The 27657-nt window shown below is 39.5% G+C and overlaps 1 protein-coding gene across 2 annotated transcripts in view; it reads left to right on the top strand.

Moving 5' to 3' along the window:
- Nucleotides 1-27657, top strand: part of PRKCD (protein kinase C delta) — a 62014-nt gene that overhangs the window by 18575 nt on the left and 15782 nt on the right. For both annotated transcript variants that reach the window (XM_015640849.3, XM_015640846.3), the window contains exons 2-4: nucleotides 15355-15489; nucleotides 19313-19512; nucleotides 20765-20825. In XM_015640849.3, coding sequence (XP_015496335.1) covers nucleotides 15375-15489; nucleotides 19313-19512; nucleotides 20765-20825 — 376 coding nt within the window. In that variant the 5' untranslated portion in view covers nucleotides 15355-15374. The remainder of the gene's footprint in view (nucleotides 1-15354; nucleotides 15490-19312; nucleotides 19513-20764; nucleotides 20826-27657) is intronic.

The raw sequence follows: 27657 nt of genomic DNA, 5'->3' as shown, positions 1-27657 counted from the left end.
TCAGGAGCTCATGTTGTCTCTATTTGTTCATCTTAAATTGTAGTTCTCATTGCTTGTACTGTTGGCTCTCTATGCCATGTGTGAGTCTCTCTCCTGTTAGATGCTTAAGCATTATTTATGGAGTGTTTGTAAACTTACAGGCAGAGTGTCTGGGAATGTTTGGTGTGTTCCCATGGAGCTGAACTGTATTTTGACAGCTGGGTAATGCCACAAAGCCTCCAGAGGCTACAGCTCCCTATTGGCCATTCCTTCACCACTTAGATGACTTGTGATAGCTGTTCTGCAGACACAGCTGTGATTGACAGCCTTAATTTCCAAATATAGGCTCTTCCATGTATTTGTTGTTTGGAGGATTGGTTCAGTCCAAGTACTTTTGATTTCCTCTGTAAATTGGAGCCATTTGTTTGAAACTGAATTGAGAGCTGGTGTTAACAAATCCAATTTTTAATATTAAAGTTTCTACTGTGAGAATTCACAACTAAAGCACTTTGTCAAGTGTATATATATTGTTTTATTAGAGCAAACTAAGGAACAGAGAAGTTAAAAGGTTTCTCAGGGTCATAGTGCATTCAAGATCAGATTCAAAGGAAAACATACAGTTCAACTTGGGACCTTGTCTACTTTTATGGTTACTACTCCCTATAGTAGCAGAAGTCACCAATTGCTTCTCTGCAATCTAATCTTCCCCCGTTTGGATGTGAAAATGAGGTTTCAGTCATTGTTTGTAGCAAGTCCAGTGAATGTTGAAACCTGAAAGAATGCTGCTGTTTCCTGCTTGAGAGCTCCTGAAACGGAGACGAGCTGGGCCTTGGCACCAGGAGGAAAAACAAAGAACCTGGGCTGTAGTATTCCTCGAAGTAAAGGACTTTTTGGTTTTGAGGTGTTGTGAAACTTTTGTCAAAATGATTCCTCACTTGTGTGTAAGGGAATGAATAAAAGAATTAACATGTTGTAAGGCTGGTCTTGTCATTGGTCTGTCTTTGGATACCCTCTTGACAGGTAGGTGAGTCGATAACATGAAACTGTTGCTAATGATGGGTAAAAAATCAGGAAGAGAATTGAATAGAATAAATTTAGTCTTTCAGAAGTTCTCTTTTTTCATTTCCCTGGGTATTTCCATTCTCCATCATTCCTTGTGTTCATCTTGGTTCGCTTATTATTTATTATAGGGGAAGCCTGAGGGTTTTCAGGGTAACTCTTTTGTAGAAAAAATAGGTTTTGCTTAACACTGTAGAATATCAACTGAGAACTTGTCATTTAAGGTGCTGCTGACATCTATATCAAGCCTGGCCTGTAGTCTTCTTATCCCAAACGAAAATGCAGTTACATTGATCTGCCCTTCAGCTCTTCAGCAGATTGTCCTTGAGGTTAATTCAAACATCCCACTTGTTCAAAGGCTCTTAAAAGGAAAAACTTTAGGAAAAAAAAAAAAAGTCTTATAATTTTATAAAGACATTTCTCAAGGGTGGGTAGATAGTCTACAAACTTTTTGAGATGCCCCTTGGATATTAAGTTTGGTGAATTTGTTTCAAGTTGAAAAACTGATGTTGAAAGGGAGCTTTAGTAAGCGTAGTGCTTTAATGAGGATTTGTAATGGTACATTGCCTGTCTGTGCATTTCTGAGCTGTGTCCTTACTCAGCACTCCTGCTCCTTGGTTTATGAGTAAGCACGGAAGTTGGGAGTTTCCACGAGAATGACTCATATCAAGGAGGAATCCTAAGAGCTTCATCCCTGTCTAATCACGGAAGCAAATTAATTAACTTGTGTGCGTAATGCATCTTTCCAAAATTACAGAAAGGCTCTTGATTCTCTGTGCTGTAGGGGACAGGAGAAAAAGTTCTGAATATAAATTCAGTCACTCATTGCTTCAGAAATGTGTTGAGTTGCTGTTAGGAACCTGTAACTGGCCATCCTGACACCTTGCTGAAAGTATAATATTGACACTCTCTGTTGAGTGTGTTTGAAAGAAATGGTTTGAGACTTTAGATGATAATCCTTATCTATGATGAGGTATTGCCTGCTCCTAAGTAGCCACACCTGTCAATAACCATTTGTGCAGCTTCACTTTCCAGTAGGTAGGTGGTGATGGCAAAAGGGAACAGAGGAAGGGAGGTCAACAGTAAATGGGTCACAAACCCAAACATTGATCTCTTGACTCCCTTATGCAAGATCTTAAATGTAATACTGTGCTCTGCTGAACTAACTGCCTGGAGTAGCTTTTTCTCTGTGTAGCTCATGTAACTTCACTAGGAGATCCTGGAAGAGTTCAAACTTTGTCTTTTAAAGTTGTTAATGAAAATTGTTTAGAGATTCTAACCATTCTCTGTTTGGAGAACAGAAATTGATGTTTCCATTGTAGAGCATACTGAAAGTTTATTCTGAATTAAGCAAGAGCAACAAAATATTTACTGACAAGAAAAACCAAACTGAACAGTGTTTTCTCTTCTGCAGGCAGAGTTTATTGTACTTGCTTGTCCTAAAATTTAACATGGTGTTGGAAGTTAGTTACAAACAATGGAAATAACTCTACTAATCTACTACTGTTTAAGTCTCCTAAACTGTTTTTGGATTATGCAATAGATTGATGGTTAAAGTGCTTCTATTTTGATTTTGTGTTCAAAGACTGAAAGTAAAACTAGAGAATTGCTCAGATCTACTTTTGGGGAGGGTGAAACATCTATTTCTTGGGTAGTGCCTACACTATGTATCACTGCTCCAGAACTGCACTAAATACCTGTAGTGTTTGTTACTTGTTATATCTGAATCTTTCAGAGGTAGCAACATGAGGAGATTTTATCAGAGTCCAGAATAACTTGAGATTTAAACTCTTGTAACTCCTAATGCCCCAATTTAAAAGTATTCTGATGTTTAGCTACACTGCACTGAGTCTTGTAGCTAACATTAAGCATTTTGAAAGAGGTCAGTGTACAAATCCAGTTTGCTGTGATATCAATTCCATGCATTAAGGTGGGTTGATAACATGATTAGCACCATTTTTTTAAAAGGAACTATTTTCAATTTGTGAATTAAAATTTCAATTTAATTTTCTTATGCCAGATGGGTGTCTTCTGCCTGTCCATCATCCACTATAAATGAATGCTATTGCTAGAAAAATGTTACTTGCAATAACAGGAAAAAATCTATCTTCACCCGTTTTTTTCTATTTCTTCTTTGAGAAGCCCTTATTTTATTTTCTAGGTGCCCTTTTATTCTATAAGTAACAGTAGGGCAGATTCAGGCCTTGTTCTGGAGGTCTCTGTGTAGTTTTTGTGAGTAATGTCTGAAGTCAGCAACACAGAGTTTGTTCTCCATTTTTCTTTTCAACTCTTTCTCTGGAAAAGAAAATGCAAGCAGCTTGAATAGTTTTGTATGATTTAGTTGAGATGTGTATGTTGTTGCTTAAAATACTATATTTTTTATACTCAACTATAATCTGTAATCCTAACAAAATAAGAGAAATAGTTCTACCACTGAGGAAACACTGCATGACATTCACTATTTCCAGTCATACTGGAAACTTTCCTCAGTTTCACTTACCCAAGATATGGAAGTTCAATTTTGCCATTTGGCAAAGGAGCTGCTCTAAGTAGTTTTATAAGTTTGGTAGTCAAGATTGTGTCAAACTTTACTATATTTAATTGACATATGTTGGAAATCAAGATGGGCTTTATGCAATATTTTCCTCATAACTTTTTAAAATTTAAAAAAGCCCTACAGCTTCAGTGGAACAAGATGTTAATGAGAGGAGCTAATTATGAAAATTATTCTCCCTCCTCAGGATATCCGATCTTTGTGTGATACAGACGTGCACATCCCACCTGATGCAGTTTCTCAGTGCATGTCTTAGATGAGGGTGGAGTGCTGACAGCTGCAAGAGAATCGTGAGGGTTTTTTTCCCTTTGATATCTCCTCAGATGAATTTTTAGTGGTGATTGTCTGTCAGAAATAGGTTTTATAACTTCATTTTGAGAGGTGGATTTATTTTTAGAGCAGTTAAGAAAATGTTAATGCTCTGCTTGGAAAACTGCATCTGGGACAAGGAGATACATCATAGGAGCATAAAAATTATATTTACCAGACCACTTTTGAATTAAGCATTTTCAAAATACAAGCAAAATATCTTTTCCAATATAGCTGTTTTTCAAGTCTGAGCAAATAATTTAATTTTTTGATGGTCCCACAGGGGCAGAATGGGGTTGTCTATTAAAGACTGGAAATGTAACTGTCTGCAGCTCTCTCCCACAAAGCTGTAATTCATTGGGCTGAAGTTGATTTAACTTTGGTTTACTCAGTACTGGGGACTCTCAAAGTCAAAGAAGTGGACTAACTTCTTGTAAGAAGTGGGTTATGGGCATCTATTTACCTCTTCTTAATTGTGTGAATTGCTTCTCAGTCCTGGTCACAAAATATGTCTGTGGGTTCAGCTGTAATTGCTAATATGGAAAAAAACCCATCATTTTGACCAGGATTTATGTATTTAGTGCTGTATTAGAAACAAATATCCAGATCTGGGGGAAAGCCAGCATCCTGTGGCCTGGGGAGTGCTGAGTGCTGTAAACCACGAGGCAGAAAGGAATCTTTTTGAGCTAATTTGTGCTGGGTTTGCTGTAAACACCAGGAGCCTCCTGTTCAGCACTGACTACTAACTCCTCTGCTGCTTTGTGGAAGTGAAAGGTATTTCAGATACACAAAATGCCAGGGCAATTATAATTAAGCAATCTGTGATTAAGCAAGCTGCATAGTAGACAGCATTGAAGAGCCTCTTGGCACTGGAGAAGGGAAAGAATCAAGGCAGCGTGGATAGCACTAATGCACAGAGGAAAGATTTGGAGGCAGGGCTGGGCAGACCATTAAGGGTAGATCTACTCAAACGAATGACACCATGTGGAAAGAGAATTTCCCACTCTGCTGCCTGGGGACGAGCAATCTTTCCATGCAGGAACACGGTTCATGGAGCATTCTGGTTCCTGTGGGCTTCACTCTGTGACCTCCCTGTCCCCTTTAAAACACCAGGAGTGTTGGGAAGAGCATTGTGCCCACAGTGTGTGCTGCTGCCTCAGGAGCTGTGGGGCTTTACAGCTGTTTGCTTTTCCTCCTGACTTTTTGTGTGCCACTAGCAGCCATGCCTCATCTCTTTTAACTGAGTGGTCTCACAGAAAAACCCCAGCCTGCTGTCACCTCCAGTATCCCAGCGTGGCTGGAAAGCAGACCATTAGGATGTGTCATTTCAATCAAAACAAGTTGCTATGACAGTTATTATAAAGAAGCACTTCTGTGGCAGAAGAAACATGGGCAGCAAAAGTCAGAAACAATTGGAAGGTGCAGGGAAAGTGACCAAGACTTTAACTCATTTATCCATTTAGTGATGGAGAAAGTGAGGCCACAATGAGCCAGGAAAGCTCCTCTGTAGGAAAATCATTGAACACTGTTGCTTCTGTGGATTAACTGAGACACAAGAGTACAACTGTAATCAAAGACTTTGTCATCAGTTACTTTTTGGATAATCTGTAGATACCCTGGCAAGTCAGTTGCATGTATCTTCCTGGAAGTATTTTTTTAGGTGAGAAGTGAAGTCTGCGTCTTATTTACCAACGCATTCACCAGTGCAATGACCCAACAAAGTAACAAAACAGGTGCTGACTTGCAGTGTTGTGAAGTTCTGGGTATTTGGTTGGTGTTTCTTCTTGGTTGGTGTAGTGCTTTGCATATGAAAAGCAAAATGTGTGTGTTTTAAGTGATTCTCCAGTTTTAGTAGGATGAGCACTGGAGTGGAAGCTGGAAAAAGCCATGGTGAACAATACACATTTAATAATTTGATTTTCACCATTCAGAAATGTGAGTCCTTCAGGCAGTAGGAATAACATTTCTGGAAGGTGCCCAGAGGGTGTTCCTGACAGCACTGAGTCCACATAACTATTTATGCTCTCAAAACCTAAAAGAGTTGAGCATGTCCTGACATGACTGGCTTTACAAACAAGGTTCTGGCCTATCAGAAGCTCCAGGGATTTTCTTTTAACTTTTTCTTATTTACTGTCTTGAGTGCCAGACATTTCAATTCTTAAAGGTTTTGTTTTCTTGCCCCTTAAAGGTAGAAAAATGATATATTTTTATTCATTTACTGGAAAAGCATTCAGTATTAGCAGACATGAATCCTAAGTGTTTAGTTCCATCAGAGTGTGGAGTTTATATGTCTAAACCACAAAATTCAGAAAAAGGCAAAAAAAAAAAAAATGTTTGCTGTTAACTACTTATCAGGAGGATTTAAAAAAAGGAAGAAATTTAAAATAGTATTAAACTGCACATCTCACTCTGAGTTTACAACTTGTTATGCAAACTCTGTGCTACCTTTAAGTAATCCAAATTTTTTTAAGATCTCTCTATACTTAAATTCAACTTGCTGTTAATGAGCTGTGACTGTTCTCTATATTTTTGGAACTGCCAGGTCTGCTGTAAAACTTTATACACTCATTTCTTCCAGAAGGTGATTCAGAGGGGAGGGAATAGTTAAAAATCGTTTGTGGTTCCATTTTCTTATCTCTTTTTGCAAGTTGAAGGCTGAACCTTGAAATTACAGCAGGAGCAATGCTGTATTAATTAAAAATACGTTTGGGTTATGTTTGCTTCCGATTTCTCCTTATCAACCCCTGTGGCCATTCACTGTTTAGCATCACCCCATACATCTTCAGTGGAACAGAGTTGTGCTTATTTTCTCTCCTCATTGCAAAAGAGAAATCACAATCACAGGTAGTGATGCATGTAAGGCTTCACTGTTTATTTTCAGTTTATAAACCATAGAAAAAGATCTTGATTAAGTTGACTAAGATTGGTTATTTACATTTCTCCTGTGGTTTTTGGCTTTCACATTCCCAGTAATGAAACAACCAGGATAAAAGGATGATTCCTACATGCCCTGAGCAGCCTCTGAGTACCAGGAAATAGCAAGAGGAGCATCATGCTCAGAAAGGCAGATTCAGAATAGTTTGGGTTGGAAGGGACCTCAAGGTCATCTCAAAAAAACCAAACCAAACAACCCCAGTAATGTCAGGTGCAGTCAGGAGAGTGGACTTGGATCTATTGCTACAACTCCATACACAGTTAATGAGCTAAACTTTTGGTTCATAACTCCTGCACCCTTTTAGTTTAAAAGCCTTGATCATATCCATGGGCTGAATTGTGCTCCCTCTGATGAGGTTATCTGAGCAGCAGCTTTCCAGCGTGTATGAATGATGATACAGTTCTCTCAGCTAATGAATATTCTGGTTTTCCAGATACTTGGAGGGTTAGGTCATAAGTGCTGGCAGCAGGATAAATTTCTGACTTGGAGGCTTGTGCTCTTTGAGAGGCACTTAGACTGCATGATCTGCTGATGTTTTCAAAAGAGCAAACTGAAATTGTTTTCTTGCTGCAAGGTTTCAGAAGGATTTTTTTTCTAAATCTGTTGAATGTCCAGTTTCTTTATTTCCATTTTTTCCCTCTTCATGGTTCACGTAGACTCAGTACATTTTAAAATAAGCAAAATTAAAAAATCATTTTTATCTTAAACTGTGATTGACTTTACTATCTTTATGGTATTTGGCTTTTTTAGTGTGAAGGGAATTCAATGTAAAAAAACTACCCCAAACATAAAACCTCTTCAGTGTTTTGAAGAGAGAGGCAGTGTTTTCTGTTCGGTTTGAAAATACGTTGTTGGCATTATCTATTATTCTTTCTGGCAAATACATCTCAGTTTCCAGGAAGCTTATAATTGAGCAGAAAATCACAGAATTCTGGAAGGGTTTGGACTGGAAGGGACCTTAAAGCTCACTCAGTTCCACCCCCTGCCATGGGCAGGGACCCCTTGCACTGTCCCAGGTTGCTCCAAGCCCCATTCAACCTGGCTTTGGGCACTTCCAGGGATGGGGCAGCCTCAGCTTCTCTGGGCACCCTGTGCCAGGGCTTCCCCACCCTCACAGCCAAGATTTCCTTCCTAATATCCCATCTAACCCTTCCCTCTGGCAGTGGGCAGCCATTCCCCCTTGTCCTGTTCTTCCAGGCCCTTGCCCAAAGTCTCTCTTCAACTCTCTTGGAGCCCCTTTAGGCACTGGAAGGCCAGAAAATCTTAGATGTTATAATGGATCCTTGATAAAAGTATTCATCCAGAATTAACTGGAGGATGGCTTGGTGTATACTTCCTCTTTTAGAGGAGAAATATGCTACTGGAATATGCCTGAATGTGAATCCTGTCTACTTGATTATCGTGGTACTGAAACAGTTACTGTACACTGGATTTTCTTTGGCACTTTTCCTTTGGTTTAGTCCTTCTGAAAGCTGTGAGTAGCTCAACTGTCCTCATGTTCTGGTTGTTATAAAAAAGTCTATGAAGCTTTTTGCAGAATGGCATGCTTCCTTTGGAGAATTTGTATTCACATGATAAAATTCAAGTGCAGTTTTGCAATTCAGTTAGCATGCTGACTAAAAACTGCCCCAATTTCTGCCACCTGGGGAGCTGGGAGCTGATCAGGGGCTCAGACTCAGCACAGCTTCTCCAGTGCTCTCTTTAATGACACAGAGCCAGACCTGGTGTAGAGCTTGGCTACAGGCTGTGTTATTATAGAGAAGTGTAACTTCATCCCTTTCACAGTACAGGTTTTTTTCCTCTCATGTGGAATGGATTGTGTTACTTAATTGCAGGGAAAAAACCTCAGCCTCTACTTATTCCTCACGTCAAAGAAAAAAAGAAGCTTCCTAATTAGACCTAAATTATGCATTGCATAGAGGAAAGCCAAGGTTTGCCCCCTATAAAAACATTTTTGAGCATGCTCCCATTTCATGGTGTGATTTGATATTAATGAATTGTTCATTCACCTGGAGCCTTGTAAGGGTCTCTCCAGCAAGCCCCATTGTATTAATCCTTCCAAAATGTTGTTTCAGCTGTACTTAACAAATGATACCAGCTTGTGCTATCAGAAATAATTAACAAAGTCTTTGGGCTTGGAGCAGCTTTTAACTTCTCATGTGTTTCTAATGTCTGATGTTTGGGTTTGAAATTAATGACGGGGATTCATTTGTACTTTTGTTTCAAGCTTGATTTTGGTGATGGTGACAAACTGGCCTGTAGTGTTTTCATGTTTAGTCCTGTGTGTTCACAGGAGAAGGAGAACTCGGGACTCTAAAAAAAAAATAAAATTAAATGGCTGTTTCTTATGCACTTCTAAAGAAAAAAACAGCTGTCAGTACTTCCCCCTTCTCCCCACCAAGTAGTGGTTGTGGAATATTGGAAAAGCCAACTTTGTTGCTTCAAGTGTTCTCCATTTCCAAAAAAAGGATGTTTGGTGTAAAGTGCTGTTTTTATCTTGCAGCATATGCTGCGTGACAGCCTGGCCTGCTGTCTCTTTCAGAGTCCACTATTTCCTCAACTTCCTGATCTTTGAGTGTAAAATCCAGAGTTTTTTCATCCTCAATGCACTTGAAACCACTTTAAGAACAGTCAGCTCTTGTTGCTGAGCTAATCGTGTCATCCTATGCTCAAGTAAATTTGGCTCTGTTGTCTTCCTAAAGGCTCCCCAAATCTGGTCTGTTTTACATGGTCCTTGCCTCCAATCTGCATCCCCCCTCAATCTGTATCCCCTTGAGCTTCCAGGAGTTTGTGCTGCCAAGATGGAAAAAGTTTCCCTGTTTAGAAAAATATTTCTGGTGCTCGTATTTTGAAAAGTTTCTCATTGTAATGATAAGGGAAGATATCAGTAATTATTTTTGCCTTGAATGGTGTTGGGGAAATACCAGCAATTTAGACAACAGCCACAAATTTGGGCAGTTTGGGGACTGCTGAGCATGCAAAAAAGTGTGGAAATTTGGAAATATCTGTGCTTCTGGCCAAGTGGGATGAAACCAAGGAACATTGCTTGCTGCATGGCTTATCTGGATGTATTCCTCTCCAGACTGTTGCAACACAGTGACAGATTTTCTTACGTTTCTGTTTCTGGACTTGGTCTAACCCAGCAAAAGCAGAAGTATATGAAAGAAAATATACTTGGGGGAGGAAGGGCAGGAAATGGTAGCTACACTTCTTCCAAGATAGGCTTTGGACCTTGAGCCACTCTAGTTGTACTATTAAAAAAAAAAAAAAATAAACACCAAAACTTGCATCATTTATACTGAAATTCAATGTATGAACTGTCATTTTGATATTATGAACCAGAAAAAAAAAATTGCAGTAAATTTAACAGGAAGTAAATTGAATTGTGAGTTAATTTTTGTTGTCTTTTGTTGCTTTTCATAAAGCAACAAAATTGTTGCTTTATGAAAAGCAACAATTGTAATTGTTTAAAAGCATTTTAAACAATTGTAATTGTTTAAAAGCATTTTATAAAGATATACTGTTTTAGAACTCACTGCAGAAATTCTACTTGATTGGGCTGTTTTAAAAGTACTCTTTTTATCCTTGTCTTTCTGAAGATAACTGCACTTTTAAAATATCATTGGATGCATATATTTTGCTTTCATGAGTATAGTCCCACAATTCTAATTTCTGAATTAAACCATTCATAGGAGATAGCTGTACCTTAATGGCTAAACCTCAATAAAAGCACGAGTGATGCTGATGCAGTGGCAGTATTTATGGAGAATTCACCTTTTGTTTTTTTTGCAGGGCCCTACATGCAACATATCAGTTTAGCCCTGTGTCGTGGAGAGCACTTTTTAATCCCTCTGTGGGTTTTAAGCTTTCAGAGCAGCACATAAGGATGATGGGGTTTTTTCGCTATCTCAGGTGGCTGTGAGTGTTCATCATTACAATGTAAAGTGATTTGAGGTTGAATATGTTTTTTAGGGTTTATTTGGGTAGCAGTAGTGCCTAGGGAAGCCCAGCTTATAAAGGCTGCTGCTATGTATCTTTTTGACAAGGTTCATAACAGCAAATATAATAAGCCTCTTGTGAATTGACTTCATTTTTAGATTGACTTTTACCTTCAGAGCATCAAATAAAGGCCGGGGCTTGCAACAGAACCTGCAAAAAGTCTCTGTAGACTAATCCTAGGTGTACAGTGTAGATAGTGGTTAACACCATGTTCCTTTGGTTCAGTGAATTGACCTACAGCACTGATACTGTTTTTCTCTCTTGGATCATCAGCTGAAAGGATACAAGTGCAGGGAGTGCAGGTTGTCACACATGGGAGCAATGAAAACTCATAGTCTGCGCTGGTGAAGGATGCTAATCACTCTTCCAACAGCTTTATTTGCAGGCTTTCTTGTGTGATTGCCAAGCAAGCAACATAATCACCTCTGCAGGCTCTACACAAAGACCACAGAGACCCTTTTTTGTGTGTTTGGAAGTGCTGTGGGGGCAGTAAGTTGGACAGGAATTTGTTGCTGTCTTACTTGTACGTGTCCAGAATAGAGTACAGGAAACCCTTGTATAAAAAAGTTTAGAAATAATCTACATTTTTGCATCTTAAAGAAGAAAAGGTTACTGCTTCATCTTCTCAGGGAAGAATGCCTTGTTCATCTGTGTGTGGTGCTGTTGGTGATTCCCAGAGCAGTTGTGTGGCCCTGGAAGCAGCCTCAGCAAGGAGTTGAGCAGGAATCAGGCATTTTGTGGTACCAGAGCAGTTCTGTGAGATGGCATGGAGCAGCCATGATGTGTTGCAGCTTTACACCCATCTGCAAAATGTTTCAGACTAATACAGGAGAATCAGAGGCACAAGCCAGCAGGGTTTCTCAGTTGTATTTCTCATGGATATGTGGTCCTTATCAGTGATGGAACAGCCTGGCTCTGTTTGGGCCTATTGGTTTTTAGCCTCTTCAGTGCTCTGTTGTCAGCCAGTGTCAGTGTTTCCTCCAGATCATCCACTGCTTTTCCTCCACATCATCCACTGCTTTGATGTGCCTTCCTGCTTTGTGTAAAAGTTACAACCATGTCTTTGTTTCTGGGCTGTGCTAGGGCTGGTTTGTCCTCGCTGTTTATAATGAGGCAGAATTACAGCAACAAAGGAACCCTGGTAAGTGTTGCCTTTGCTGCCAGTCCCTGAGAGCAGGCACTGTTGGAGGGAGAGAAGCTGGAGAATTTACCCTTTGTCCCTTTGGTCACTGTGGAGAAGGTTTTTAATCTAATCTGAATTTTGTGCCATCAAATCTTGATAAAATTTTCCTTGGAATATTTAGGATTTAATATATTAAATATTTCATATTTGCTTTCTTTAAAATTACATGTTACAAACACATCAATGTGAAAATTGAACATTTATTCATCTGGCAGGTGTTGACATTGATGATGTGAAGATGTTTCCAGTTTTTCCCTTCTCTCTCTGTAGTTGATAATAACACTGCTGAGTTTCTTTCCACACTAAATAATCAAAACATCTCAGTTTTAAAGCTCAATGGAAAGTACTGTGGATTTTGCAGAATCTGTCCCAGATAGCATAGAACATGGGTTTAGTTTGGATTAGAGAAGATGTGAGATCCTTGACAAAATGAATGTTGTGCAAGACAGCATCTGATGGTGTGCTCTAAACCACTGTGGCCACCACCAGGTACTTCATACAGGGTAATGTTACTGGAATGTTTTTCCCTTAGTGTTGTTTTTGGGTTTGTTTTTTTTCAGATTATACTTTGACTTTGAAACTGAGATATTGAGCCTGTCATTTAGACTTGGAGTATTCTTGGAGCTGACATCTCAGTTTTTCCACCATTTGGTTTGGATAAAATCTTGGCCTTTAGGGAAAACAGTTTGGCTTTAATGCTTCATAGCTGCAATGCAGATTATATGAGTAGATTTTACAATCTCCCTCAATTCAAAGCTGGTGTCTTGCAGCAGTTTCAGTTTTTGACAGATACAGCCCTTAAAACAAGAGTCAGCACTTGTGCTGTCACTTCGGTCACAGTCATGGAGACTGGAAGTAGACTCTTGTCTAAAATGCAACAAGAAAAGCCTGTGTGCTGCTTTCAGTTCTTTTCTTCTCAAATGTGCTCTCACATGAGTGTGTTCTCACATGAGTGTACTCAGCAGGGATTTTGAGAACCTTTGTTGATTTAAAATTAATCTATTTCACTGAGTTGCATTGCCAAAACCAGTTTTAGTGTGGTATGTTTTTGTTTAGAGCGGTGCAACTGATGCTTGTCAACTATCTCACAGTACATCTTAGCATAGGAAAGGATCAGAAAGTGTATTTGAGGAGCACATCCAAACTCTTCTTTCTCACTTAAGCTCCCTCTGTCACAATATAGTCTACAATATATAGTGAATAGTTTGCATGCAGGCATTTAAGATGTCTGCTTCTGTGAAAAAAGCATAATGTGTAGGAGTGGAGAAACTTGGCAAGACCAGGCAGCTGCTGAGTTTGTTTGGGCTCTATATAAGCTGTTGTTAAATGTAAAAGCAAACAGTTATCTTCTGGTTTCCACTGTGACCTTGGACTTTGAACATCATCAAAAACTCTGGGATATTGGTATTTTCTCCTAACTGCTGAATTGCTTGTGTGTAGCATTTCTGAGTGAGAAGTTAGCATTGGAGGTGAACTGAAGCTGAGTCCAATGAAACTACAACAAATACCCATATTCAAAACTATGAAGCAGAGGTAAAAATATGGCATCCAAATGTATTTGGCCATTGGAAATGAGAAAGATGGTGGGGTTTCTCAAAATGTATATGCATAGCTGTTTTTATAGTATCTGATAACTTGGAGATAAAAAACTAAGATGTAAGTCCTTGTAGTCTGTCTCGGGACTAACACTGGCTTGAGTCACATGGGATGAGTGAAATCAGTGCAGTTGTTAGTTTAGCTTTGTCAATGCTTTCCAATTTTTTGTTCATATAGTCACAGGCTTACTGGAAATTGAGACTTCTTGCTGGGCAAGCTGTCCCTTACAGCAGAATTCTCCTGTGATTCTGTTAAATAAACCTTCCAGTGACATCTACATGTTGACCTACCCTGTTTGTTTCTACCTATGGCCTCAGCGGGTCTTAGAGCTGTTTCCCAGCGTTGAACAAGCCTGAAATCTGGTTTCTTTTACATGCATGTTGAGTAGTAATGATATGTGATCTGCTGTTGGCCAGTCCTGTAGCTGAGCACTGGGGTGTAGTTCTGAACAGAGTGAGCACAGGGTCTCTTGAGCAGCTAAAATATGTTCCTCATTAAAACTTTTGATGAGTATTGTGCTTGAGTTGCATTTGTGAAAGTGAGCAGTCAGATGGTATTTGTTAATTTTTAAAAAAGCTGTCTATTTTTCTTTCTTTGTGAGGTCACCTCAATCTCCACTCTCATCAAATAGTGCCCCAAGCTGCAATAAGCAGTGGATTAGTTTGGGAGGGTTATTGCTTTATTGTGAGTCTGTGTGAATGAGAATTATAGTCGAGACTTTTTGTTCTTCAGGGGAATAAGCAGTTGTGCCAAGTAATCCTAAACTTGCTTTCTAACTCTTGTTTTACTCAACAGAAATAAAGTGGGGAAACAGTTAAAAAAAATCTAACTCACTAAAAGTCATAAAGTTTCCATTTATTGAAAATGGTCCCCACATGAGGAGAGTGTGAGATGTGCAAATGATGCTGTCAGGAGCTATATACTGTCTTGCTGCAGAGACTTGAGTTCAGTCTCTTATCTAAATGACTGCAGGGGCCTTCAGAAATAGAAGAGAAATGTTAATTGTTTCTCAGGTCAATGTCTTTGCATTAAAAAAATGCCAGCATGTGCACGATTGCTTGAAATGTTCTTCCTAATGCTTCTTGACAGAGCTGGTTGGCAATCTACAGTCAGAAGGCCAGTTCAGCCCCATTTCAAATCTTAATTTTTTTTTCCACCATCTCTTCCTGTTACCTTGTTATTTCTTTCCTCCTAATCCCTCCTTCCTTGCATCCCTCATTCTCCAAATGCACTAGCATTGCTTTTCTCCCAGATGACTCTTTTCTCTTAGCCTTTGGATAAATCCTTTTTGTGTCAGAAAACAATGTGACATACAGGACAAACTCTATTGCTAAAGGTGCTGTGAGTTGTAAACTGAAATCTACTCTGAATTCAAGATTTCTTAAGAATGGGGGAAGACTGTAATGAAACACCTGTTTGCTGACATAGAAATTACAGGTGTTTTGAATTCTTGTAATTTCTGACACTTTAAAACAGGTGACACAGTAGCCCTGGAGCTTTTTCCACCTGTCCCTCTTCTCTTTACCTGGTGTGTGCAGGTTTGGAGGCTCACAGGTTGGATCACTAGCTCTGGATGCATCCTAGGATTTGTGAACTGCCACCTGGAAGCAATACAGGAATAGAAACCATTCGATTGTAGCTTCAATAGAAGCTCTGATGGCTGCTGAGAAATATGTCACTTTATTACATATCTCAGACCAGGTTTTTTATGATGAGATTTTTATTTCTTTCTTTCCACAGGTTGTGTATTATCCTGAGCAATGGCCCCCTTTTTACGGATATCTTTCAACTCGTTTGAGCTGGGACCTGTTCAGAATCAAGGAGAGCAACTACAGCCTTTCTGTGCTATCAAGATGAAGGAAGCTCTGACTACAGGTGAGGTTACAAATGGGGATGCTTTTCTGAATATTAGTTAATTTTTGAGAAATACTGTAATCCTCCTTAATCTGTGAATGGCAGTGAGTCCTTCTCTTCCTGTCATGCCAAGCACTTCAATGTGAGCTTTCCTTTTGGAATGGGAGAAATAATAATGACTGTTTTCTCTACCCCCACCTTAAAGCAAAGCTTCCTTATTGGGAAACTGGGAGCTGGACTGCAGCAAATTTGAGAGAACTGTCACAGAGCAGCAAATGCTCTTCATTGGCTTGGAGGATGGGTAATGATGAGAGATGCAGTTTGTTATTTTGGGTGAATTGTTTGCTTGAAGTGACTCACACTGAAGGTCCTCTTAGCACAGAAACACAGAATAAGCTGTGCTGGAAGGCACCCTCAAAGATCACTGAGTCCAGTTCCTGGCCCTGCATGGGACCATCCCCAAGTGTCACACCCTGTGCCTGAGAGAGCTGTCCAAATGCTCCTGGAGCTCTGTCAGCCTCAGGGCTGTGACCATTCCCTGGTCCCTTCAGTGCCCCACCAGCCTCTGGGAGGAACCTTTATCTAATATCCAACCTGAGCCTGCCCTGACACAGCTTCAGGCCATTCCCTTAGGTTCTGTCACTGTCACCAAAGAGCAGAGATCAGTGCCTGCCCCTCTTCTTCCCTTCATAAGGAAGTTGTAACTGCAATGAGGTTTCCCCTCAGTCTTCTCCAACTGAACAGATCAAGTGACTTACCAGGCCCTCAGCCTTCAAAGATCTCATCTTAACAGAAACTGGTCCAAAGGTTTATAATATTTTGTGACATTTGGCTAGATTACACCACTGTAGCCAAACAGGATGAGAGGGAATTGCTGTATTAGGCTAGACTGCAGCTCTCTAATCCTGCACTATGGCTCTAGAGATGCACAAAACATCAAAGAATGCAGAAAAGGATGAAGTTTCTTCTTCCTCACAACATGATTGGTCTTTTACTTTATTGCTGAGGGTAAAAGCTGCATTTAGACTTGAAATACAAGGCGAAGTAACTTTTCCAGAAAGTGTTGTCATCCAGCAAATGCACTTAGCTCCAAAGAAGTAGTTTCCTAATCTGCTGGGAGAAACCTCTGAAGAAATGGTGTTGGAGGTGTTGCAGCTGCCAGAAGATGTGGAGAAATGAAAGTAATCAAAATAAATCCACTGGGTTTTTTCCAGCCATTTGCTTTTGAAAAGTAGAATTGTCCCAATATTTCCTAGTCTTTGCTTCCATGTGTCTTTGACGTATTAAAAAAGGCGGAGGAGATGGAACTCCTTGGAGAAGTGAGTGATTTGAGTAATCAGGAAAATAATCTAATGCTCCTGTTGTGAGTTTGACAAGATCTGGAACAGCTTTTTGTTGGACTTGAAAGGTGAAACACAATCAAGGAAAAATTTATTGTATAGGAAGAAGAAAATCATAGAGCTTGATGATTAGGCATTGAGCCATTTTGCAAACATGTGATGTGTTTTGAAGTCAAGAGTGCGAGCAGAGAAGCCAAGGAGGCCTGAGTACAGCAGAGGCAGGAACAGCTCTAGAAGGCTGTTCTTTGCTGACACTTCAGTGTTCATTTGCAGACAAGGGATTGTGATCCATGCCAATCCTTGATGAGTATGATTTTAATTACAAAAACAGCATGGCTGTTTCCAGTAAGTGAGACACCTTCTTTTTGTTTTTATGTAGGGTAAAAATGTATAGAGCTGACTGATCAAAGCAGGTATGAACTGGGACATGGGAATAGGGAGAGGAGAGGCCTGTGGACAGACTGGAATTATTCTTTCCCCTTCTAAGAATCTTAGAGTATTACCAACTCTTTACAAACTGCTGCTGTTTCTGCAAACCCTAAATTACTGTAAGAGGTTCAGAAAATATGCAATTTTTCCTATTGCCAAGGATGCCTCCTGAACTGTGACTTTTTGATGAAGGGGTCTGGCTTTAGCAATCCAAAATGCAGGCCAGTGTAAAAGCCTTGCTGTGCAGACAGCCTGCTTTTTATCCCCCTCCTCACCTTTATAGTCTGTCCTAATAATCTCTTAGTAAATGTGTAGGTGTGGAACTTGGGGACGTGGTTTAATGACGGCCTTAGTGGTGCTGGGTTAGTGCTTGGACTTGATGATCTTAAAGGTCTTTTTCAACCTAAACAATTCAATGATTCTGTGACAATATTTTCTTTTTTTTTTTTCATTGAACAGGGCTCTGGAAGTAGGTTTGCACTGTGAAGGGCTTGAGCCTTCTGCACAGTTCCCCAGATTCAAGAGAAAAGCTTTTGACTGAGTAGAGGAGGAATGCTCAAGTTTTGGAATGGAGAGGCCCTCAGGTGGCCATTTGTGAGCATTTTGGAATGTCCTTTGGCAAGTGGCTCAGGGCTGTGTCCAAGCTGTAACTCCCAGTGCTGCTGCTGGCAGGCATTCCCTAATAAAGCAGTGCAAGGACATCATTCCCTGTGCTTGTCTGCAGCACAGCTGAGAGGATTACATCCAGCAAGCTCTTAAGGAATGAACACTGATTTTGCCTTGAATTTCCAGGAAGATTTTAAAATATTAAATATCTAACAGACCACACTGCAGCTTCCTGGGGAGGGGTCCAACTATTTAATCTGCTTTACTACTGCCTTGATATCATAACAGAAAATGGATCATTCAGAGCTGGAGTGGCACTTAGGAATCACTCCTGTTGCAAAAAAAAATATCTCAGTAAATAGCAGAAATTGTGTAGAATGTAGAAAATTGTATTCAGGGCACAAATGGAGAATAATTGGCTTGGCAGCAAATCAGAAGAAAACTGAGAATTGGCACTGTGTGCCAGAGTCACAGTGAAGAGCTGGATGTGGTATCTTAGGAGGCACCATTACTTTGGATGTGTTGATGGGACTTAGAGACCCAGATGTAGAAATATGCCAAAGCTTGTCACAGACTGTGCAGTCACTGGCTATTTTCTGTGCCCAAGATATAGACAGGAAGAAATAAGTATAATGGATAGAAAGAGAAACTGAAGCTGTGTATTAGAATCATAGAATACCAGGCTGGAAGGAACTTCAAAGATCATCCAGCTTTTCTTGGCAAAAAGGAAAAAAAAAATCCATCTAATAAGAGTAGTGCTGCACTGTAAAACTCCTTACAAAGCTGAGATGCTTTTGAAGGAAACCAAAGTAAAAATAAGGGGGGAAAAAAAGGACATTTTTTGCGGTAATTTTAGCTTTTTTTATACCTTGACTACACAAGGTCTGCATGTACTACAGAGGGCAGATAAGGCCCTGAAATATCCTTTAAAAAGTAGCAGTCATGGTAGAGCACAATGCCAAGGAGAATGACATATGAATACAAGTGAAATGTTGGGATAACTTGGAAGTAGATTAATGAAATGTGAAGCCTTTCATCTCTCAGACACTGGTTTCAATTTAAACTGGGTCAGTGTGAGGTTTATCTTAATTTATCTTATAGCAGTAGGTATTCACCATGATCAGATGACACTTCATGGAGATTTATACCAGAACGGAGCCGTGCAAGTATTCTCTGTCAAGTTGTGACTGACTAAACCAGTTTATGAATTCCACATCAGGGTTTGTCCCTCCTGCTCTCCAGCTCCATGTTAACCCCTTCATTGCCTTTCCATGTTCATTGGGTGGGCTTTGTCTTCCATGTCAAGAGCTTTTGAGTTGAGCTTTTAAACCTTGTTCCAACAACAGTAAAAGAAGCAGTAAATCTGCTTTTAGTTTCAGTATAAGTGTTCCCTCTTTTATTTTGTTGAGTTTAAATATTAGATCTGTATACATTTTACAGTTTTGGTTCTTTTCTTTTGTGGCTTTCAGAGAGAGGCAAAACTCTAGTTCAGAAGAAACCCACCATGTATCCTGAATGGAAATCGACTTTTGATGCCCACATTTACGAGGGCCGGGTGATCCAGATAGTGCTGATGAAAGCAGCAGAGGAGCCGCTGTCTGAAGTGACTGTGGGGGTGTCTGTGCTGGCAGAACGGTGCAAGAAAGGCAATGGCAAAGCAGAGTTCTGGGTAAGGAAAAAGATTAATTCCTCAAATTGCTGACCTAGTTTTGTTTCTTTCAAGCTGAATGAATGCCTTGTGTCTTTTAGGCTTACAGATTTTCTGTGGTCAGTAGAATCTCTCTAGTTTGTATTCACCTGTTACACTTGGGGTTTTTTTTCACACCTTGATTTCTAAGGTGTGAAATTATTGAGAAAAGTAAAAGTTAATAGTGATCAATTTTAGCCAATTCAGTGGTCTCAAATCCTCTGCTTATTATCCATAGAATAGGTACCACATTGACATCATCAGTGTTAAACTCTGTACAACCTGACGTGTCTTGGACAGAGCATCATGGCCAGCAAAGAGACCACTTAGCATAGCCTGTAAGGTTATTTTTGTGTGTGAAGAGACAGCCTGGCATTCATAGCTGTAACTGAGGTCTTGGCCTTCAGTAAACTTTGCTGGGCAAATGTTCTGAGTGTCAGACACTGCCTTAGAGTTGAACTCACTCATTATCCCAGTAGGATGATGGGATTTGTGGGGATATGTTCACGAGTGTATCTAATGTAACTGTGGTTTGGTTTTGTCTGGGGATTGGATTTTTCATCCCAAGTTGTATTTAGTGTAACCCAGTGGTACTTTGCTCTGTGCTGAAGTGAAGGTTGAATCACTCTTACGTGGTTAAGAGTTTCTTATCTTTTATGAAGGCAGCAGTTTAAGAATTAGTGGCTACTTTCTGAGTATAGGAACTGACCTCAGCTGTTGGCTTAAAAGGCGCTTTTTTTTTTGCTGGTGTGTAGAATTTGCCACAGAAACCATGTGTAATGGTTTTGAGGATGAAAGGAAAATAAATTTTGATTATACCACTTTATTTCATTGCCAGCAACAGCATTTGATATCACTATGGTTTGTACTCTGAATAAACATATAAAGGATTGTGTAGACTTCTTTTAAAACTGGGTTCCTGTGCAGATTGAATTTACTAATAGTAAAAACAGAAGCCAGCAAACTTCTTTGCAGACACGGGAAAGGGACGTGAACAAACAATGTGAACTCTGACCATGCTCAGCTCCTGGGGACACATCAAAGCAATGCAGCACATGAGTAAAAGCAAGAGAATAAAAGCCCCTGACTCAGCTGCAATAGCGAGATATGGAAGAGGATTGTAATCAAATAGTTATTGAATAGTCTACACTTTGATACCCTAGAAAGATCTGTTTAAATTCCTGAGAGATGCAGTCAACCACACATTTTACTGTTGCTATCTTTCTTTCCACAGCTTGACCTTCAGCCTCAGGGGAAGGTGCTGATGGCTGTGCAGTATTTTTTGGAAGATGCAGGTAAAGTCAACTGTTTTCAGTTATGAGAAAAAAGGTTCTTTTGCAGAACACAAGATGTAGCTTACAAAAAATATATCACCTGGTGTATTGAGTAGAATCTTACTAAATTAATTTTATTAATTTGCTTTCCAGGTTTTTGGGTTTGTTTTTGGTTTTTTTTGTTACACAGACTCATGGCAGGATTTGTTCATTTCTAAATACTGTTGCATTTAGGCACTTTTGGATCTTTATTATGTCTGTTCTCGTATTTTGATGTTATATTAATCTATCGTTAATATATAATATGTTAATATTATCTATTCCTTTTTAGGTGCAAACAAGTTTAATCTCTTGCTCTACCTTATGTGGGAAACTTTTTTTGTGGATTGGAGAAGTGGGTCTGAGTTTCCTGGGATTCAGATGTCCTATTCACTAATTACAGAAACTGATTGTAGCAATGAGTGAATGGTTTAGTGTTAAAATGCAAATCTAGTCAATGATCTGACCTACCAGTTTAAAAAGTGAACAGCCTGTCTGTGTCAGAAACCTTAACAGGCTCTTTGGAAATGAGCTAGGAGGGAAGCTTCAAGCACAATAATAAAACCAAGAATTTTGGCATGCATTTGTGTATGTGGGGAGTCCTTTCCTAAAGGAAATGCTGTAAACCTCACAACTTGCTCAGCTTGCAGTTAAGACTTTCCCATACTAGATGTCATGAAACCATTATTTCTTGGGAATAATATTGTAATTATAATATAACTGGTCTGACAGACCTGGCCCACCAGTCTTATAAGGTTTAATAGTATGTGTTCATAAATAACTGAAAAGACTAAGCAAGAAGTTTTAGGTGGTTAGATTTTTTCCACCAGACATTTATAGAGGGAGCACAGTTCTGCTCTCTAGAACAAGTTCATTGGGAAGTACCATACATTTTTGTACCATCTTTCAGAAGACAGAATGTGATGTGCATAGGTTACATTTCAGAGATGTTTTATCTTTGTGATGACAAAAAAACCCAGCCTATATACCTGTTGCTTTGGTGTCTATGAAAAGTCAAGACTTTAAAGCAAAATTTAAAAACTGCTGTGACCTGAAATAGAGGCTGTAAGTGAGAGCTTTTCTCAGGTGTGCTTAAACTGGTGTGAGCAGTTATATTACAAAATAGTTATCTTGGTCTTTGTCATAGTTTCTTGCACAAGGCTGTTTCATGGGGAAATGGTACTATGGTCATATATATTTAATGAGATATATAGAAATCCATTTCTCCTGGACATCCAGAAGTTTCTCAAGCAAATCTGTGCAAACTCAGTTTCTGTGTTTTCAGTTGTTTATTTAATGAGGCTGAAGCATATTTTCTCCTCTCCACACAGATGTGGAAAAGTACAGATAGCATAAGTGAAAACCTTTCATAATTTATTATTAGTTGTTAGTAGGAAGGTAATATACTTGTGTGCTGAAAGTACTAAATTAATTTTACTCAGTAATCAAAATAACTTAAAAATAGATCCAATGTTCTTGCAGTTCTTTTCATTGCCTTTATTAGGGATTGCAGATGGTGCTGGATGAAGCCTAAATACCAAACGATCATTAAGTCATGTATTTATATTCTAATTGGCAAGTTAATATTCACATCTTAATGCACTTTCTTGACCTTCTACTTGGCAATGACTTCCTATTTACCTTCTGCTTTATATGAAATTAGTCACTGATACATTTTTGGTAACTAAACCACAGAGGTGGTAGACATTGGCGTTCAAGACATTTATACATTACTTTTTGTGGAGGAAAGTCACTCGATCTGATATTTTAATGTGAACACTGCAAATATCAATACATTTTAACAAAACTACTCCTCCTCAAGGTTGTAAACCTCCCTTATGTCAGTGTGTAATGCTGCTAAATAGGCAAACACTGATTGTTGGCTCATCATTGTGCTGCTGTAAATGTTCTCTTCAGTTAAATTAGCACTTACCAATGTGAGAGCAGAGAGGTTTGCTGGTGCACTGCAAGGATGTTTGTGTAACATCCATTCCCCACACTGCTGAAACCCTCAGTTAACAGCTGAAAGCTCAGAGACAGTTCACATTCCTTCCTATGCACTTGTCATTTTGTTCTCCCTCTGACCTGCCTTTGCACACAGAACTCTCTGGTAGCTGTGTTTCTAAAATACTAAAAAAGGCTTGTTCTGAAACTGGTATTTCAGTTGTTCCCTGGTTTATTCAAAGGTATTGCTGCCATTTGTATCTTTGAGTTATAGGTGCTACCTTTTGTTTGAAAATCTCCAAGCACTTCACAAAAGAGACTAATTCTTTCTTTGGTTTGTTTTGAAAACTGAGGCTGCTGTTTTTCAAACCTTTCTTTTAAGTAGCAAACATTCTGCTACCTTTAGAGAAAACTGCTTTCGTCTGCTGCAGTGGTACAGAGCAGGAAAATCAGAATGTTATTGCTCCATTAACAGATATATTCTTAGAGGGAAACAAAAATCACAAAATAAGCTGGTATTAATGGTTCTTCCATGGTAGACTACACTGAGACTTTTCATTTGAATATTCTTTTTCCAGATTGAGGCTTGAGACCTGACCAATTAATTTAGTGCTGCATATGAAAAGTCTTACCAGTCTTAAAGGTTTTTTTTCTTCCTAGACCCTATAAAATGGGGACTGCAGAGCCCTGCCTTAGAGTTGTCAAAAAACTTTTTTGTCTTCTGTCCTGTAATTTGAATATGAGCTTGTGCTGGAAGTTCAAAAGCTTTTCTCCTCGTGTGTGAAATGTGAGAACATGGTGTTAACCTCAATTTTCATTTTGAAATTGTTTTCCTTCTACCCCTTCTTCTTTCATTCTAGTATTGAAACTAGCTTATAATTCTGTAAAGCAGCTTTGGTTTTAATAGGTGGGAATTGAAATACGTTTAATGCTTTGCTTGATCTTTGTTTATTCAAACGTGGTTAATGACCTCCTTGAGTAAGAAAACGCAGAACCTCACTCTCCTGTGTTGTGCAGTGTTAGCAGCTTTGGGAGTGTGCTTGTGTCTTGGGTTTGAATTCTGAATTGCTGTTTTGCTGGCTATAGCTTCCTGCAGAAAGGGGCAGTGCAATTTTTCCTTAAAATGCCATTAGAAGTACCAGAGGGTGAGTAATCTGCATGTGAACTTTTGCTATCTCAAGTGTCTGACTTCTGGGAGAGGGACACGAACCAGAGAACTGAATATATTTTGAATATGTTGCTCTCTGTGTGTTGAGTGTTGGGGAAGCATGAGACTTCAACATTTTTCTGAGTTATCTGTGAAAAATAATACAGTAAACAACGGATTTGCCATTTCAGTGTGTGTATTGTATGGGCCTAAAGCAAGATTTGAAGAAAGTGTCTCTATGGATGAGGTGTGTTGTGGCAGGATGGTCACATTTTTAATGAATAATAGTGATGAGGGCTGAAGAGCCAGAACTGAACCTTATAATTGTACATGGGGATGTTGGTATGATTTAATCATTTAACTGAGAAAATGCTGTTTCTAGAAATTTGGCTAATGTGGAAGTTGTTCAGTGGCACCTCATGTCTGCTTTAATCTGCACCAGAAGTGAGATTGCATGAATTTAACAAAAACATCTGTAGGCTTTATATTCTGATTTTTCTCTAGGAGAATCAGACAGTTGCAGATGTGATTTCATAGATAACAGGCTGGTGTGTCTGTGGTTCCCAAGGTAGTTAATGTGTTGTGCAGAGCACAGAAAATCTGATATAGTTTGTACCTTCAGTAGGAGTTGGATTGAGATGTTGTGTCTTTAAAGGTTGGTTTTACTGTCTAATTTGAAAAAGAAAAAAAAATTTTTTTTTAAAAAAAACCTCTTTTCCAGTTTATTCCTGGTTTTATCACCACAAATGAGATACCAGAGGTCTCTGAAGAAGCATTTACCAAAATACTGAGCTGTAAAAAACACCACACAGTCTGCCATGTGCTTCGTTTGGGGGGGGTTTAATCCTGGATTGAAAAGCAGGGCTTGTTAATGCTGGTGTTTTGTTCAAGGCCAGGCTGGATGGGGCTCTGAGCAGCCTGGTCTAGTGGAAGTTACCCCTGCCTGTGGCAAACTTTGGAACTGAATGCTCTGACCCAAACCTGTGAGCCTCTTTAGAGGGGTAGCACACAGACCAGAATGATTTCATGTAGCACGTTCATGCCACAGAACTGAATGCTTTTGGGAAACTTCTGTAAATGGTTTCTTGGGGTTTTGGGTTTGGTTAGGTTTTTTTTTAACAGGTGATCTTTAAAACAATATTCTCCAGGACCAGGTTGAAGAGCAGTTTGCCTCTGAGACAGTTCATGCTGGGAAAATCTCCTTTGTCAGGAGCAAGCTTTCCCTTTTAATGATTCCTCTGAGAGATTAATATTTTTCTTGACCTGAAGATGCACTTAACTTTCAAACAAAGCCAAGTGCAAGGCTGCAGAACAGCAGAAGGAGACAGACACTGAACAGAAATGTTAGTGGGGTTTGTAATTTATTATAAAGTTTCAGACAAATCTCAGCCTGTGCAACCAGCTCAGAAAATTCCTTTCCTTTACCTGTTTGAAGTGAAGTTCTGGTTCCCAGTCTCTGACAGTAGCATTGTTATCTTTTCACAAACAGCACCATGAAATGAGCAGGTTAAAATTAAAAATGAACTCTGAGGATGGTAAATATTTTTTCAATTTTTTTTTTTTTTTGAGGAAAAAAAGGTAGGGTTATCCTGTTTTCTTCTGTCCTTGGACTTTTGAGGTTCAATTGAGACAATGTGACATCTCACCTTGAAATTTATTGCAGCTCAGCAGAGCCCCAGCAATATTATTTTAGTAAATGTTTTCCAGGCAATGGGTTGGGTGTTGTGTGTCTGTGGGGACAGTGAAATGTTCAGCAGGACGGGCACTGCAGCTGAACAGAGAATAGAGGGGGTGTTTACAGCAGTCTGGAGAGCTGCACTGTCAATTCACAGCCCTGCTTCATGGTTTCTTCATGAATGTACAGCACAAAGTTCTGGGTGTTTGTGTCAGATCAGCTGCAAGTTTTGAGAAGAGACCTTGAAATACATGAGTGTGTCAGTGATAAATATTAACCACAGCTCTCAACAGAGGAAATAGATTATGTTTAATGGTGTGTGCTGCATCGAAAATGATTCATGTCAAGTCCTGGCTGCAGAGGTCACCTGGATCCTGGTTGCTGATTCAGCTGTTCTGTGCTTGCTCTTTCTGACCATGTACTGGTTCATGACAAGCATTTAATTTATGGAATTTATTTAATTCAGGAACCCTGAATTGCTTGGAGGGGGAAGCAAAGTTTTCCCTTTGTGTTTCTCCATCCCACTCATCTCCACCCTGCATCCATACAGTTATTGTGAAAGTTACTTCCCTGCAATTGTTGATTATCTCTGCATCTCTGAAATTAAGCCTTTATTCTCCAGTTAATTCCATGATTGGCTGAACTGCTTAAAACCTTTGGAGCAGTACACATTAAAGGCAATTTACACATTAAAGATAACTTGTTAAACATGCCCATAGTAAATTGACATTATGCCACAATTTCCAAGCTACCTCAGCTCCAGATGAGCTTGACTAACAGCTGCTCTCCAAACCTCTCAGCTGCTTCTGAACCAGACAAAAATGTTTTCAGCTATTCTTTGTTATATTGGTTGGTTTTGGCAAAGGCATCTAACAAGGCAGCTGAGTTCTAAAGTGTGTGTGTCCTCACATGCAGATTTTGAGGTTTTGCTGTGCTCAAGGATTCTTCCCCATTAAAGTATACTTAAGGAAAACGTGGGGAAAAAAAGAGGAAAAAACCCCAAAGTGATCAGTTTATATAATTACCATCTCAAGGAAATAATTGTCAGTCTCACATATTTCTCTTAAGTTTGATATCAGGGTTTCAGAGAGGGAGGAAACGCTGGTGTTTCCCATAAATTGCTCAAGTTCTGTCAGAAACTTCTGCACGCAGTATCAGCAATACTAAATTGCTCCAAGTATTTCAGCGTGAGGTTTGTTCCTCACTAAACACTTGGTTTGCTTGTGTTATGGACTTCAGAAAGGCTTTTGTCTGGTAATTTGCTGCATCACAGGTGATCTCAGATTATTGCCATAAAGTAAAAAGCCTTTCTCTGCTTTTTGCTGTTACTGATTAAATCTCGCTTACAAAGACATCCTTTACAGCAGCAAACAATATGAAATATTGTTTCCTCTCAAGCACTTTGCTTCCCTTGCACCACACAAGTGTGGTTTCCCTGAAGCATTTGGGGAGCAGTGGGTAAGGTCTGTGTGTTTGCTCAGCACAATTAAGCAGAGATAGCACAGTTTGCAGACTGCCACAAACTGAAGTGCAGCAGCTGATGATTTTGTGTGGGGTGAATTCAGCAGCCTGTTTGAACAAGGAAAACAAATCCTGTTCCTGGAGGGGTAGGGGTGACTGAAGGACTGTCACAGTGCACACTGGAAGGTCCTTTCAGGGACTGTCAGGATGGGTTTTTCTCTGAACCAGGTAGTCAATTACTCAGAAAAATACATTAATACCTAGTGGCAAAATCTGGAGGCCTTTTTTAAACTTTCTTTTCACTAATATGCTTAATTTTTCCTTAATAAATTAGTTTAGGACACTCAGAATGATGTCTCATGACAGATTGTATTCCAGGTTCAGCAGTCTGTTGGAACAGCAGTGGTGGCAGCCAGGTGAAAAAAAGGAGACCCAAGTGCATCTAGCAGCCAGAAAACCTGAGCTCCTGGGTAATTTTGTAGTAAGCTCAGGCACTGCAGTGAGTGGCAAAGGAAACAAATCTGCTTCTGTCAGTGCTAAAAGCAAGTCTCCCACTGATCATGATAAAAGGCAGCAATGCAACAGAG

The sequence above is a fragment of the Parus major genome, chromosome 12 (genome assembly GCF_001522545.3).
Source record: "Parus major isolate Abel chromosome 12, Parus_major1.1, whole genome shotgun sequence".
In the NCBI taxonomy this organism is placed as follows: Eukaryota; Metazoa; Chordata; class Aves; order Passeriformes; family Paridae; genus Parus; species Parus major.
This window is presented reverse-complemented; position numbering and strand designations above follow the sequence as displayed.